This window comes from Bos javanicus, chromosome 10 (assembly GCF_032452875.1).
Source record: "Bos javanicus breed banteng chromosome 10, ARS-OSU_banteng_1.0, whole genome shotgun sequence".
NCBI lineage: Eukaryota > Metazoa > Chordata > Mammalia > Artiodactyla > Bovidae > Bos > Bos javanicus.
The window spans coordinates 85905432-85919735 of NC_083877.1; the positions used below are offsets into that span (position 1 = coordinate 85905432).

Genomic DNA, 14304 nt, shown 5'->3' on the forward strand with positions numbered 1-14304 from the left:
ACCAGTGTCTCTTTAAAACCTTCCACAGACTTAATCTTCTGTAAACCATATGCCTCACACGATGCTATAATACTTTTAGCAAAGTACTTCGATACAACTCAAACAGTTACATAGGCCTAGCATTAGACAATTCATTAACCACAATGAGGCCAGCAGTCTGGGGTCATTTGTTTTCTATCTCTGAGGAATGTTCTAGGCTGTACCACAGAGCCTTGAGAACTTCTTTCTGATGCACATTTTAGGAACCTGCTAACATCTCCATCTAGCCCAGTGACTCCCTAAACTCAACACTGCTAAAGCTCAGCTCATTAACTTTCTCCCGATAAGGGTTTTCTTTCTGACTCTCCTCATTCTATAACTGGCATCTTCAATCCTCTCAGTGAATTAGGCTTAAAACGTCAACGACTTTGGATTCAGCTGTCTTCTTTTCTTCAATATTCAAATTCGACAGTTTCTACTTGTACAGTGCCCTTTATCCTCACCTGTCCTTCCCAGTCTCACCACTGTAACTCTGGGCAACTTTACTTCCCAACTGGGCCGTTCAGTTCAGTTCAGTCGTGTCCAGCTCTTTGCAACCCCATGGACTACAGCACGCTAGGCTTCCCTGTCCATCAGCAACTCCTGGAGCTTGCTTAAACTCATGTCCATCGAGTCAGTGAGGCCATCCAACCATCTGACCCTCTATTATCCCTTTCTCCTCCTGCCTTCAATCTTTCAACCTTTCAATCCTTCAACCCCAGCATCAGGGTCTTTTCCAATGAGTCAGTTCTTCGCATCAGGTGGCCAAAGTACTGGAGCTTCAGCTTCAGCATCAGTCCTTCTAATGAATATATAGAACCGATTTCCTATAAGATTGACTGGTTTGATCTCCTTGCAGTCCAAGGGACTCTCAAGAATCTTCTCCAACACCACAGTTCCAAAGCTGCAATTCTTCAGTGCTCAGCTTTCTTTATGGTCCAATTCTCACAGCCATACAACTCCAACTAGGCTGTAGTAGCACCTAATTGGTCTCACCAAAGTTTCAATCCACTTTATTCAGTCCTGCACTGACTTAACACTGATATTAGTATTGCTAAATAACTTTTCCTAAGGTTCCATCTTTCATCACATGAACCGCCCTCTCAAATATCCAACACTTCCATACAATTCCCTGAATACAGCACAAATTCCTTCATCTGGCATTCAAGATCTCCACCTACTTTTCCAGGGTTCCTTCCATCAGTTCCGATGTTTCAGCTCAGCATTCCCATTCTGCCTAAACCAATTACACCTGAAGACCTGGGGTGGTGCTTAAGTACCAGTAATTTTTCAAAGTTCTAGTGCTGTTGCTATTGAGAATGCCAGGTCTAAAACCTCTAGTGTAGCCAAACAGGACTTAGTGCTTCCTGAATATTTTCACAATTCTCTGTGTCTGTGCTTTATCTGGAAAGCTCTGTCTTATGTTTTTCCATCAAAGAACAAAGTTCTAAGGAAGTACTATCTGTAAATCTCCAATTATCTCAATAAAAATGGCAATTAAAAATTATCAATGGAGATATTTAAATAAGTGATTTAAACAGTGATTATACTGTTAGAAAATAAGCCAGATAAAAGAATTTAAATATGCCTACCCAGCCCTAAAGGGTGACTGCCTGAATATGAATACAACATAAATGAGAGGTTACAGTGCTGCATCTGGAGTGTTATACGTAATTCTAGGCACTAAAACACTGGCTAGAGATCAACTGGAAAACCAGATAAGATCAATTTAACACAACAGAATAAAGGTACTGACCTTTGTACTGAAGAACAGAGATTATGGAATTAGCTACACACTTAAAGCATCCAAGGGCAAGACTTGAAAAAGAACACAGTACAGGTTTGAATGTTGGGAAGATTCACAAAGAACTGGCAGAAGGAGGAAGGGCAGTAAGGCAAAAATAGTGTAAGAGGATGAAACAGAGACTAGGACACTTAAGAAGCATAAAGAACATCTTTTCCTTTGAGCTAGGGTTTGAAGCCTCCTACAAAAAGTGAGGGATAAAGGGCCTTCTTTCTACCTCTAGAGACCTCTAATACTGAATAAATCTCAGAAAATAACCTGTCAGGAATCAGTCAAACTCAACTATGGGAAATGGGCAAAAGGTATCTGAAGAGGACCCCTCCGATTACAACCTACCATCTAAACAAGTGCACTAAAAAGCTACGGCCCAGTCCAATCCTACACTCCTATCCAACAACTGATGAGCACCTTGTGCCGGGCCCGGGGGTGAGCCCTTTATATGCATTGCCTCCTTCAATCCTCAGCCTACCTCACTTCATAGAGAAGAAAACTAAGGGTCAGAGATGTTAAATAACTTGACAAAGACAGTGACAGAACTCAGATACAAACATAAGGATGACTGAGTCCATAGCCCTCCTCTCTTAATTACTACACTCTCATGCCCAAACTCTAGAGTAGAACTCACAGAAGATGGGGGGTCTAGAGCCTCATCAGGATTGATTCAGAACAAACTAGCAGGGGCGAAGGAGGTCGAAGCCGAGTGATGAAAACGGAGATGCTGGAAGAAAATAGCATCAGAGTGACCAGGTCAGGAAACATCACCCTCTCTCTGCGGTACTCTGGTCAGGCCTATATAGTCAGTTGACCATCTACAGAAAGACAATGCAGCGACTTCTTTGTTCTTTACCTTCTGCGTTTCCTGAGAAGGGGTCTATCCAGAAGTTCATCTGCAGTGGGTCTCTGCTCAGGATCCTAAAAAGTACCAAAGGGTTAGTTTTAACTTAAAGGAAATGGGCAAAATGGGATCTAAAGAGGCATTGTACTTTTTCTTAGAAGGCTGTAGGTTTGCTATTCAGAGACCACTATATATCATCCTTTTTATTTAAAAAACCTATTATGTCACATTCTATGCTTCATGCTCATTACCATCAGCACTTACATGTGAGAATGAGAATCCACCTTCCTCACTGGTTTTAACTGTTAGGGCAGTGGTTCTCAAATTTCAATATATATAAAACATAAGAATCTCTGGAGTACCTGTTACAAATAAAGATTTCTGGGCTTTATTCACAGAAATTCTGATTCAGAACGTCTGGTGTAGGGCCCAAGAATCTTCATCTTCTTGTAAAACTTGCCCACCCCCTGGCGATTCTCACGCCTGTGGTTCTTGGACTACCTCTGAATAATACTGACCTAGAGCTACACTGCAAGGCCACTGTGACATTTAGAACTATATACATTCTGTACCTCAGGAATTCTAAACTACCTCTTATTTTATACAGTTTATAAAAATTAATCTTGATTATAAAAAATGGAGCACAATTTCACAAACTAATAAAGGAAGAACTTGTTGGCTGAAGCACACAGCTCGCATGAATTGCCAATGCCTAGTCATCTGAATGGACTTCTTTGGTGGCTCAGATGGTAAAGAACCTGCCTGCAATGCAAGAGACCCGGGTTTGGTCCCTGGGTTGGGAAGATCCTCTGGAAAAGGGAATGGCTACCTGCTCCAGTATTCTGGCCTGGAGAAGTCCATGGACACAGGAGCCTGGTGGGCTACAGGTCATGTGCTCACAAAGAGGCAGACACGACTGACACTTTCACTTTTCATTCACCTGAAAACAGCCACAAATACATCCTACCCTGGGGGCGTGGATGTGGTTTTGTGCAAGTTCCTCTGTGCCATATTCCAGACACTAAGGCTGGAAGGGAAAACAGTGAACTGAAATCAATATGCAAATCACACTTACCTGGTCAAGGCATGCATGGACCATTTGGATCAGTTCCAAAGAGTACTGGCTAGAATCAACTTCCATGGCCCGGATGCCTTGTACAATCTTCACACACAAGTTGAGTGGATTCTATGAGAAAATGATTATTGTATTGTCCTTGGTTATATAAAGATGGCATTACAATCTACCAGTAGGGGCTTTGAGATGTCTGCGATTATCATATAAAGAAATGGCAATAGCTGTAAATGAGGTCTGACTTCTTTTTACAACTATCAGTATATTTCACTACTACTATCAGAGAGAACGAAACCAACTGGCCAACACGGAGGTATGACTACATGACCAACAGAATAATATTCAGAGTATATTATAATCTGACCCCTCAAATGACTCCCAAGAAAAAGGAAAGCAAAGTTAGCTACGCTTCTTGGCTTTAAGTATCTCCTTTGCCAACTATTTTGCCTCCTGATTTATATATCCTATAATGGTCAGGTGATACTCTGCTGCAAAAGACAAGGCAGTGAATAGTAAGTTGACAGTGATAAGAAATTATTGTAACAATGCCACCACCACCTTTACTGAAGATCACTATGTAACATAAGTTGCACATATGTTTTTTAACTCTTGTAAACACCACACAAGGTTATCATCACCAATTCAGAGATGTAAAGTAACCTGCCCAAGACTACACAAACAGTAAAAATAATGGAGCTGTAATTCCAACCAAAGTCTGTTTGACTCCAAAACTCATTTTCCTTCCACTATATTATTTAAGAAAATAAACTTCAGGACTTAGAAAAATAAACACGTCTAATAAACGGCCAAAGAACTTTGCATTATCTTAATTCGCATTTTCATATACATTAAAGAGCAGTTCTATAAGGGGAATATGTATCTTTTCCCTTGTTATTGACAAAATAGAGAATCAAAGAGATGAGGTGATTTGCCTAAGTTTTCTGGTTTGTAGAGGATATTGGATGTGAATCCACTTGTGCTACTCAAACTGTGGTCCATGAACAAGCATCAGAATCATCTGAGAGTCTGTCAGAAATGTAGAATACTAGGACTAGATCCAGACACACTAAAACAGAGTCTGCATTTTAACAAGATGCCCAGGTGATTTCCTATGTATATTAAAGCTTGAGAAGCACTGCTTAACACTAGGCTTTACTTTAAGAAGAAAAGAGACTTAGAGGTATTTGTTGTTTATAAAACAGTAAGTTTTTAGTAAAACTAAGAGTCAGTGTGTAATCTTTCATAAAAAAGACCAAAACACTTTAATGAGTATTATATAATTTGCCTTAGCTTTTCTAAAACGAGGCAGCTGAAGTATAAGAAATGAAATGGCTTACCCAAACTGCTGCATCAGACAGTCGATCCTAGAGTCAGTTTTAAAATTATAGTCAATGGATTCAAGGCATGCTCAAACTACTTGATTATTTTTCAATGGGGAATTCAAGTTGGTAATAAATCTTGTCTGTAGTACTTTACAATACACTACTAAGCCAGTGCCTGAACATTGGTTATTATTTTGCCTACAGTTGATTTCTGTTCAAGAAGTCAGAAGCTCAGGGATAAATGAAGTTGATTCTCTCAACCAAGTTGTACCACTTACAAGGACAATGTAGGGATCAACTTACTGTAGCATCAAATGTTCTCTTCAGTGTAAGTAATTCAAAAATGACACAGCCTACTGCCCAGATATCAGACTTGAAATTGTATTTTACTCCTTGGCAGAGCTCTGGAGACATATAATACGGCGTTCCCACAAGCTGAACAACAAAGAAAGCAATCAAAAATTAACTTCTTTTCTGAGCTAACTATATTAATATTTTAACAACTAAATTAAATTTCCCAGGAGTTAGTGATACCTATAGAACATTCATCAGCATATCCCAAAACATTCCTATCGAACGGCATATCCCATCATCATTCTGAGCTGATGCCACTCTGGGGAGAAATCTTATTCATATCAAATGTCCTGGGCCAGTTATAAAGAGACAATCTCTGTGGTGAAGACCTGTGGTAACTTGGGAGGCAGAACAGCTCTGTGATTCCTGGATCACAGAAGATTTAGGCATTCAAGGACCACTGAAGACTTCAGAGGCTTGAAAAAAGCATACTTGGTAAAAGTTCACCAATGGAAAAAAAAAAAAAAAAACAAAAACGGGTAGCAGGAGATGGTAACTGAATAAAGGGGTTTAAAAGTTCTAACAAAACACACAGTAGTGAAACTCTGTGAACAACTCAATTTAACATCTGTAACACTAACATAGTGAACTTCTTCCAAATTCAAAAAGATCTTCTGAGTTCAAGAATGTGTTGGAAGGAAATAAATGTCCTGAATGCAGGTCATGTCTCTCCCAAGATGAGAGACAATGAGTACCTAAGAAATTCTAATAACACTGACAGCCATCTTTAATAAGGAAAGCAAAGCAATTTTCAGACGGCTTACATGGCATTTATTTTATTGGGTTATTCTTGATGAGAAAAATCCATGCAAGGGCATGACTACTTCCTCAGAAACTCAATACAGCAACATCATACAAGCAGACTGAGTCCCTGAAGCAGACTCCCAACCCTGGCTATCCATATCCTTGGATGTTTCTAGCTTGCTTGCAGGGATATCTCAATATTATTTAAAAAAATCAGGACAAAATTAATATTAGTAACTTACATTTTCAAGTTCTGACAGAGCACTGTGAAACCAGAAGAGTAATAATTGGGTTTTACAAGTCCTAAAAGGATCAGCTCACTATCATCAGAGATCAATTTATGTCTACTCCTTACCAATGGTCTTTCATAGGATCAGGTGAGAAGGGAGCCCTGTGGTGCAGACTGTGTATATTAAGGGTGAGATTGTTTTTTGGGCATCAGCCTTTATTTTTGTAATACAGGGTTTCTGAACCAGAAAAAATTCAAAGGAAACACAACAAGAGACATCTAACATTCGAAGCTCAAAACATTAAAAGAGAGATAAAGTGAGATCTACTAAAGATCCTAAGCTGGAAAAAATGGTAAAGCATTTTATTGCTTTTAGAAATGTCTTTAGTTAGGGTTGGAAAGGGCAATGATGTTTGAGCTGTTATACGGACAATGGCTCTTAAAAACACCTGAGCAGGTAAATACCTGTTAGTGGGTCTAGGAAAAAGACTCCTTTTATAAGCATGACTTATAAAAGACTTGCTTTATAAGTATGAAGAACTTGCAAAAACATCGAGAAAAAGCATGCAAGATTTAGGGGGTATAGTTATATCTCAAGATGCAAGAAAGGAAAAGAAAAAAAAAAGTCAAGGGGGAATTCCCTGGTGGTCCAGTGGTTATTAGGACTTTACTTAAAGTCCCTCATGCTGTATGGCACCACCAAATTTAAAAAAAAAATTAAAAAATAAAAAAAGCCCAACTAAGTTAATGATAACACATACTTACCGTCTCAGCCATGGAATACTCAGAATTCAGTTTCTTTGCTAGGCCGTAATCTCCAAGTTTTATCAGGTTTGCCTTGGTCAGAAAAATATTTAATGTCTTTATATCCCTGGGAAAAAAATGCTGTATATTAAACCCATACACTAAACTGTTTTATCTCATCTACCTTCCCACCCAAGATTACTACAAAATAAAAGAGTGTGTTACCACTGTTCAGGCTGTTATAGGATCCAAAAGAGTGTTCATTACTTTCTCATACATTTTAACACTGAGAAGGGAACTTGGGGAAGTAGAGGCAGAGAATTACTTCATCCTCCAGGGATTCACAGCACAGGCACATCCCCCCCAAAACTGAAGTTATTAGAAAAAGTTGAAAGGTCAGATTAAAAAAATAAAAAGTGCCCTAAGTAATTCCTATAAGGTGCACTGCCTCTTCAATTACCACTGGTGCCTTGAATTAAGTGATATCCAGGCAATTTTAACACTGAGTTGTGTCAAAGTTTCAAATCTGTTAAGGCAAGAGAAGCACATCGGCCAATACAGATCACCTAAATAAAATCACCAGCTATCTTTCTAAAGATGAACCGACCATGTGTAACACAAATAAACTGTGCCTGGTTCACACTGTGCCTTCCTTTATTGAAAGATGTGAAAAAATCAGAACAATATTTTTGATAATTTTCAAAAATAAAACACTATACAACTGTAGCCACTCAACAACTATCAAGAACTATATGTTAAACGGACAAACCAATAAAAAAGAAAACTAGTGTATTAATATTAATCTCTAGCAGTAGTCCATGATTCATTTAAGGGTATAATGAAGTGGAAATGTTCTTATAAAGGTTCTCTCCTATAGCTAGAAGTGAATAGAAAGCTGTTTCTCCCTGGTCAAGATCTGGTAAAACTGCATAATTAATTGTAAAACAATGAATAAGCTTTTTACTTAAATTAAAAACAAATGCCAATTTTATTGCTCGGAGAAAACATTTACTGTGAATTCCAACCAGTCTAATACAACTTTTATAGTGGCCTTCTAGTCTGTACTGATGAATTTATGAACTCACCTCTAAAATAAAGAGATGACTGAGTAGTACTAAGCTATTGAGACTCTTCCTAGATCACAAACAGTTTAACTTCAGGAAGCGAAGGTAACGCCCCTCATTACTCACTCTTTCCTTCCTAAATCATTATCAACGGAAAAGCTTTGACTGTTTAATCAAAAAAATAATAGAGCTGATGGGAGGTACCCAAGGTGGGGGTTGGATTGATAGAAAAGAATCCATCACATATTCTTTCACTCATTACCTATGAAGGATCCCAGCTTTATGGATACAGCTCACAGCTGAAACAATCTGAAATAGGTACCATACCACCATCTGCAGAGAAAAAATAAATTATACTTGGACTGGAAACAAACAAAAAAATACCATTTAAATAAACACACGCACACACACACGCAACAAAGAAAACTGCAACTAGAGGTTATGATTCAACATGACTTGACATTTCTTGCTTGTAGGTTGAGTAGGCAAAGAAAAGTGGTAGGGGTAAAAAAAAAAAACCAGCAGATTATCATAAAATAGTTTGAATGTTGTTATAAAATATAGTATGGTGAAGCAGACTTGTGGAAAGAAATCCAGGAAGAATGCAAAGGTAGAGAAAACTGGGCATACCAGTATGCAGTAATAGAACCGGGAAAGAAAGCCCATAGAGAATCATGATGTGGAGGTAAACCGTTTAGGAAGCAGCTATAGACAGCTTCCTTGTTAGAGGTTTCCTTTCTCATGAATATCAATCAGAGCCTGGAAGGAGTATGAACAAAAGGAAAAAAAACACTCTTCATTGTTGGAAGAGTAAATACAGAACCAGAATGCAAGAATCACAATACAATTCTAGCTTCCTTTCACAGAAATATGAATTACCTCTTCCTCAAACAACTTGTCCTTCTGACGAAGGATTTTATCATACAGGTTCCCTCCTGCAATTAAATAAGAAACAGGTTTGAATTGCTTAACAGAGATCAAAGCTACTGGGATTTTAACAGGTGGCACAGCAAGTAAAATATTCTGCATGACTGTGTGCGTGCTCAGTTATATCTGACTCTGAGACCCCATGGACTGTATCCCGCCAGGCTCCTCTGTTCATGGGCTTCTCCAGGCAAGAATACTGGAGTAGGTTGGATTTCCTCCTCCAGGGGGTCTTCCTGACCCAGGGATCAAACCCACATCTCCTGCATTGGCAGGTGGATTCTTTACCACCAAGTCACCTTGTTCTGCTTCCTTTTAAAAGATATCCCCTCTTCCTTCCAGCTCTTCACATGGGTACAAAACTTCCCATCTGTCCAGGACTATATCTGAAATATTCTCCAAAGATTCCCCTCCCTAATAGAAGAGATTCAGTATGAAAACAGGAAGCACAATATTTTTAGAAAAGATAAAAATAAAGACCATTTCTCTAGTACCCTAATTTATGAAAGTACTTTGAAAGTCTTCAAAATCGATGACTTTCTTTTCCAAAACTCCTATTGAAGGAATCTGCAATATTTCAGTAACAACTTCCACAGTCTATTAGAAGATTTGGGTTATACCTGTGAGGCGATGTTTTACAAAGACAGGTACATATCACCATCAACTTCTTTTTCTTTCCACTTCACACTGAAAAGGTTTCCCAAAATTTAGGGTAGACTCTAGATTGCTTTCAATTATTACTCCCTTTACTAACTCATTCCTTCAGAGTAAGTCTGAATTTCCTTCTCCTCTTTATTATCAGGTAACACAGACGGCAAATGATGATGGTTCGTTTTATTTCCTATCTGACGCTATAACTTACACTGTAGTCCTAGTTAAGTTTCACAACTTCTTCACAATTTAGGAACTCAAAAGTTTGAATAAATGTACCATCCGTTCTAGGTCCTCCTAACCACAAAGGAAGTTAAGAGGCCTCTGCTACTTCAAAAATCTCTAATATAATTTCATACATTTAGGGTTGAAAACAATCACGATACACAAGAATCTAGCAAAGAAATGACAAATTTAGGAGCTTTCTCTTAAGAGATTTAAATGAAGAATATGCTTGGACCATTTTAGCATTCAGCTCAAGAATGGGCTTTGGGCGTTCTCTTAGGTAATAATGATAATAGTACAAAATCTATCAAAAATTTGCTACATATCAAGAACTACTATAAAATAGTTCCCTTTCCCATAAAATAGAAATGTTAAAGTTGCTGGGGCTTTATATATTCATTTAATACAATAACCCTAGGAGGTATCTACTGCTTATTAGCAAACTTATTTAAGATGAGGAGGCTGAGGCACAGAGAAGTAGTCTGTGCAAGATAACAGAGATTAAAAAGTAGTGAAGCTTAGGATATGGGTTCAGGGTCTATTTTTTAACAAATAGGCTATACAGTTGTTTTTTAAAAAACAAGCAAAGGGTTCAAAGAAATCATTTTCAGTCAGCTATGGTCTTTAGACCACCTTTCAGTAGGACAGCTTTAGCTAAAATCATTATAAATAAATATCACCTACAAGATTTCACTATCAAGTGTCAAACCATGCTATGCTTCTGATGCCTGTCATTTCATAAGGGAAAAAACCTTGAAAAATGAGTGTAAAATTCAACTGAACAAATAATTTGAAGATGGAATTATCATCACAAAGCAAAATTTGAGTATGCAGGGGGAAAATCCCTCCCCTCATTTTGTAGATCACTTCAAAACTCTTCAGGGCCTGAACTATTTCTCTTAAACTCCAGCAGTCCATTTAAAGTTCTTATTCTTTGTCAATATGGATCTTATTTTTCTCTCCCCCTCAAGGTAAGTATAAGTAAAGGAATGTCTTGCTGGAGGAAGTCCCACTGAATTCTACCTTACCATTACAATATTCCAGCTCAATCAGCAGGGTGGTATTGTCCATGAAGTGATTGTAGTAGGCAATAATGTTGTCATGCTGCAGCAGCGCCAGAATAACAATCTCATTCAAGGCATCACGACGTTCCTTCTCAGAGAGTCGGGTCAAATCAACTTCCTTCCACACGACCAATGAGTCATCCTATAACACAGCAACAGAGGTATCGTGCTTTCCTCGAGTCTGGCAGAGAATGAATCCACACCCGGATCTCTTGAGCCTAGAAAGAAAACTTCCTAGATGGGCAGAAACTGACTCCTTTTCCTCCTTTAAATAAAACATGAAGAGACTTAAAAAATTCTGCATACAATTGAGCATCAAAATCTACTGCAGGTCTAGGGAAAGCATTAAAATGTTATGTTCTTTCTACCTTTAATTTACATAATGTCAATTCCAGGTAAAAATATGGGATGCAGGTAGATCTCAGAGTTTCTATTGAGGGACATTATGAAAGACTGCTAATCATGATGAGAACTGTAGTATGGTTAGACTACTGGAAAAACAGAGAACTGGAGAGTGGTTATCTATGGCTGACATTTCTTATAAAATAGGCATGTTAAAATTGCCTCTAACTTTATATAGATCTCTCTAATGATTTTCATTTATTCTTTCTAGATAAGAATAAGTCATGTCTAAGGGCTCTGACTCGATGGTCGTGAGTCTGAGTGAACTCCGGGAGTTGGCGATGGACAGGGAGGCCTGGCGTGCTGCGATTCATGGGGTCATGAAGAGTCGGACACGACTGAATGACTGAACTGAACTGAAGGGCTCTGAGTTCACTTTCCTTACTCTGTCACGTTCTGTGACTCTGTTTCTCCTGCAATTTTATGTTATCACATGTTTTCTTCTATTCATGAAGACTTACCTGCAGCTCCTAATATTCACTCCATTTTATAACACCTCTAATTTACTGATGTTGTTCCCCAGCTCAGAAGCATCCCCACCTAAATAACCCTCCCTGTCCTTTAGGATGGCTGTGCTGGGCCTTTGAAACCTGAGCAAAAGATCAATAAACCTTCTACTGTGCACTCTCTTAATTCCCTTCCACTGAAATATTTGTCCATTCTTTTACACTTATATACACACACAACTTAAATGCTATTTGTTACTAACAAGACTAACATGTCTTCCCACTGAAATATATGCTTCTTGAGGGAAAAATCTGCTTCTAATTAAACACCTGTAAACTCACAAAAGTAATAAACATTTGATGTTATGGATAATGCTATCCAATTCTGGGGAAAGCATAATCAGACTTAACTTAAAACAACCTTGGTAATCAAGTTCAACGCAATAATCATGGAAAGGCATGGACAAGCAGATGTGACCCTCCATTCCAGCCCAGGATTTGCTTCTAATTTAAGTGAGCAAGTCACTTAAATATACTACCTTAGTTTCTTCAACTATAAAAATAGGAATACCAAAGCTTATCTCATTCTCATGAGAATACTAACAATAACTCATAATACATTAATCTTGCAACCACCTCGCTCCTCATCCATCTTTCAGACTTAAAAGTACTTGGAACACACACCAGACCTGCAGACAGATCACTGATAGAATCTCATCTTCAGCAACCCCACACTGATGCTTAACTATTCTGAAACTAGAGTTTTAAGACTTTAGTGATCAAAGTTCATGATCAATTTTGAAAGTAGACTCCCCACTCTAAGGTTTTAATCAGTATACATTCTGAACTGGGGATCAGCAATCCAAAAATCTCTTCAAAGGATTTGTATGTGTGCAATAATGGATAGGCGGGAAGGTACCTTTACATTAAGTTCTCAAAGAAGTCCTTTATCCCTCCTGAAGAACGAATGGTTTAAAATATACCAAAAAAGAAAGAAGTATTTCCCAGGCATAAACGCTGCTGGATCATCACTGATGAAGAAGCCCACACGCTACAATCTTACCAATGACCTTCAAGAAAAATCCCTGAGTGTTCGTATCTGAGCTTAAAGATTTGGCAAAGCCAGTGGAGCTGCCGCGGATGTGGGAATTTTGAAGCTGTCCCCACTTCTCCACCTCTTCCTTGGAGAGACGTACGGCATGAAAGGAAGTTTTGACAATACTCCCCATTCATATAGTACTCTAACTCACAATCTCCACAGTATCCTCCTTCGATGCTCAAAATAATCTTAAAAAATATTACTTTTAAGGTACGTTGCTATTTCTAACTCCAATTTACAGACGGGAAAACTAAGGCTCAGAGAAGGTTCAATTCTTTGCTCAGTCCCCATGGTAAACAAAAACGACCGGTTAGAAAAACCAGTGCTGTTACGAACTCCTAGTACAGGAGCAGTGAGGACCCCAAGACAGACACCCCTGCGGGACCCGATCGCTGAGCGAGGAAGAGGCGGGGGAGAGCAGGGCCGCTACCTCGGTGCGGCGGTACAGCGTGGCCTCCCCGAAGGCGCCGCGGCCCAGCACACGGATGGGGATGTAGTGCAGCTCCTCCTGCTCCGCCGCGCCGCCGCCGGCTCGCGGCACCGGACCGGCGCTGGGCCCCGGGCCCGAGTCTCCGCCACCCCCGGACTCGCTCCCAAAGTCCGAATTGAGGGAGTCGCAGTGTCGCTCGTACTCGCCCAGCACCGACATGGCGGCGGCGGCGGGGACGGGACCAGCCTGAGTGTCCCCAGTGGCGCTGGCGGCGCTGCGCCTCTCCCGCTTCAGACGCCGGCCGACTGCCCCGTCAGCCCCGCGGCCCCGTCAGCCCCGCCACCCCGCTAGGTTCCATGGCGGCTCCTTCCCCCTTGGCCCGGAAGCAGTTCTGGGTGCTTCCGGTCCGGCGGGGTTTCCTCTATTGCTGGTGGTTCCTTTAAGCCCCGGGGCGGGGGGACTTCTTTCCCTCCAGGCGGGCCGGGAAAACGAGGCTCTGGGCAGGGGTTGGCGGCGCCGGGTGGAGACCGAATGGGGCCAGATGGCTCCCGCAGGGGCAAGGGCGTCCTCCTCGGGTCTATAGACCCCTGCCCTGATTCCTAGCCCGGTGCCCAGACAGTTTTGAGGTCCAGAGGTCGTCCAGTCTCATCTTGGCGCCAGGGCTATCTCAAGGGCAGTGACTGGGGGAAGCAGCCCTTCCTAGCGTTGCACAGCGCTCTGTTTTAGAGAATTGTTACAGCAAAGATATTTTTGCGTGCGCGTTAAGTCGCAGTGGTGTCCGATTGTTTGTGACCCCATGGACTGTAGCCTGCCTGGCTCCTCTGTCCATGGGATTCTCCAGGCGGGAATACTGGAGTGGGTATCTTCCCAAACCCAG

General features: G+C 40.3%; 1 protein-coding gene across 1 annotated transcript in view; it reads right to left on the minus strand.

Moving 5' to 3' along the window:
* Positions 1-14015, minus strand: part of NEK9 (NIMA related kinase 9) — a 37407-nt gene extending 23392 nt beyond the window's left edge. The window contains exons 1-8 of the mRNA XM_061429487.1: positions 13428-14015; positions 11015-11192; positions 9066-9121; positions 8449-8519; positions 7144-7249; positions 5355-5486; positions 3733-3843; positions 2670-2734 (exon numbers count right to left, since the gene is read on the minus strand). Of these exons, the coding sequence (XP_061285471.1) occupies positions 2670-2734; positions 3733-3843; positions 5355-5486; positions 7144-7249; positions 8449-8519; positions 9066-9121; positions 11015-11192; positions 13428-13646 (938 nt within the window). The 5' untranslated portion in view covers positions 13647-14015. The remainder of the gene's footprint in view (positions 1-2669; positions 2735-3732; positions 3844-5354; positions 5487-7143; positions 7250-8448; positions 8520-9065; positions 9122-11014; positions 11193-13427) is intronic.
* Positions 14016-14304: the final 289 nt, after the last annotated feature.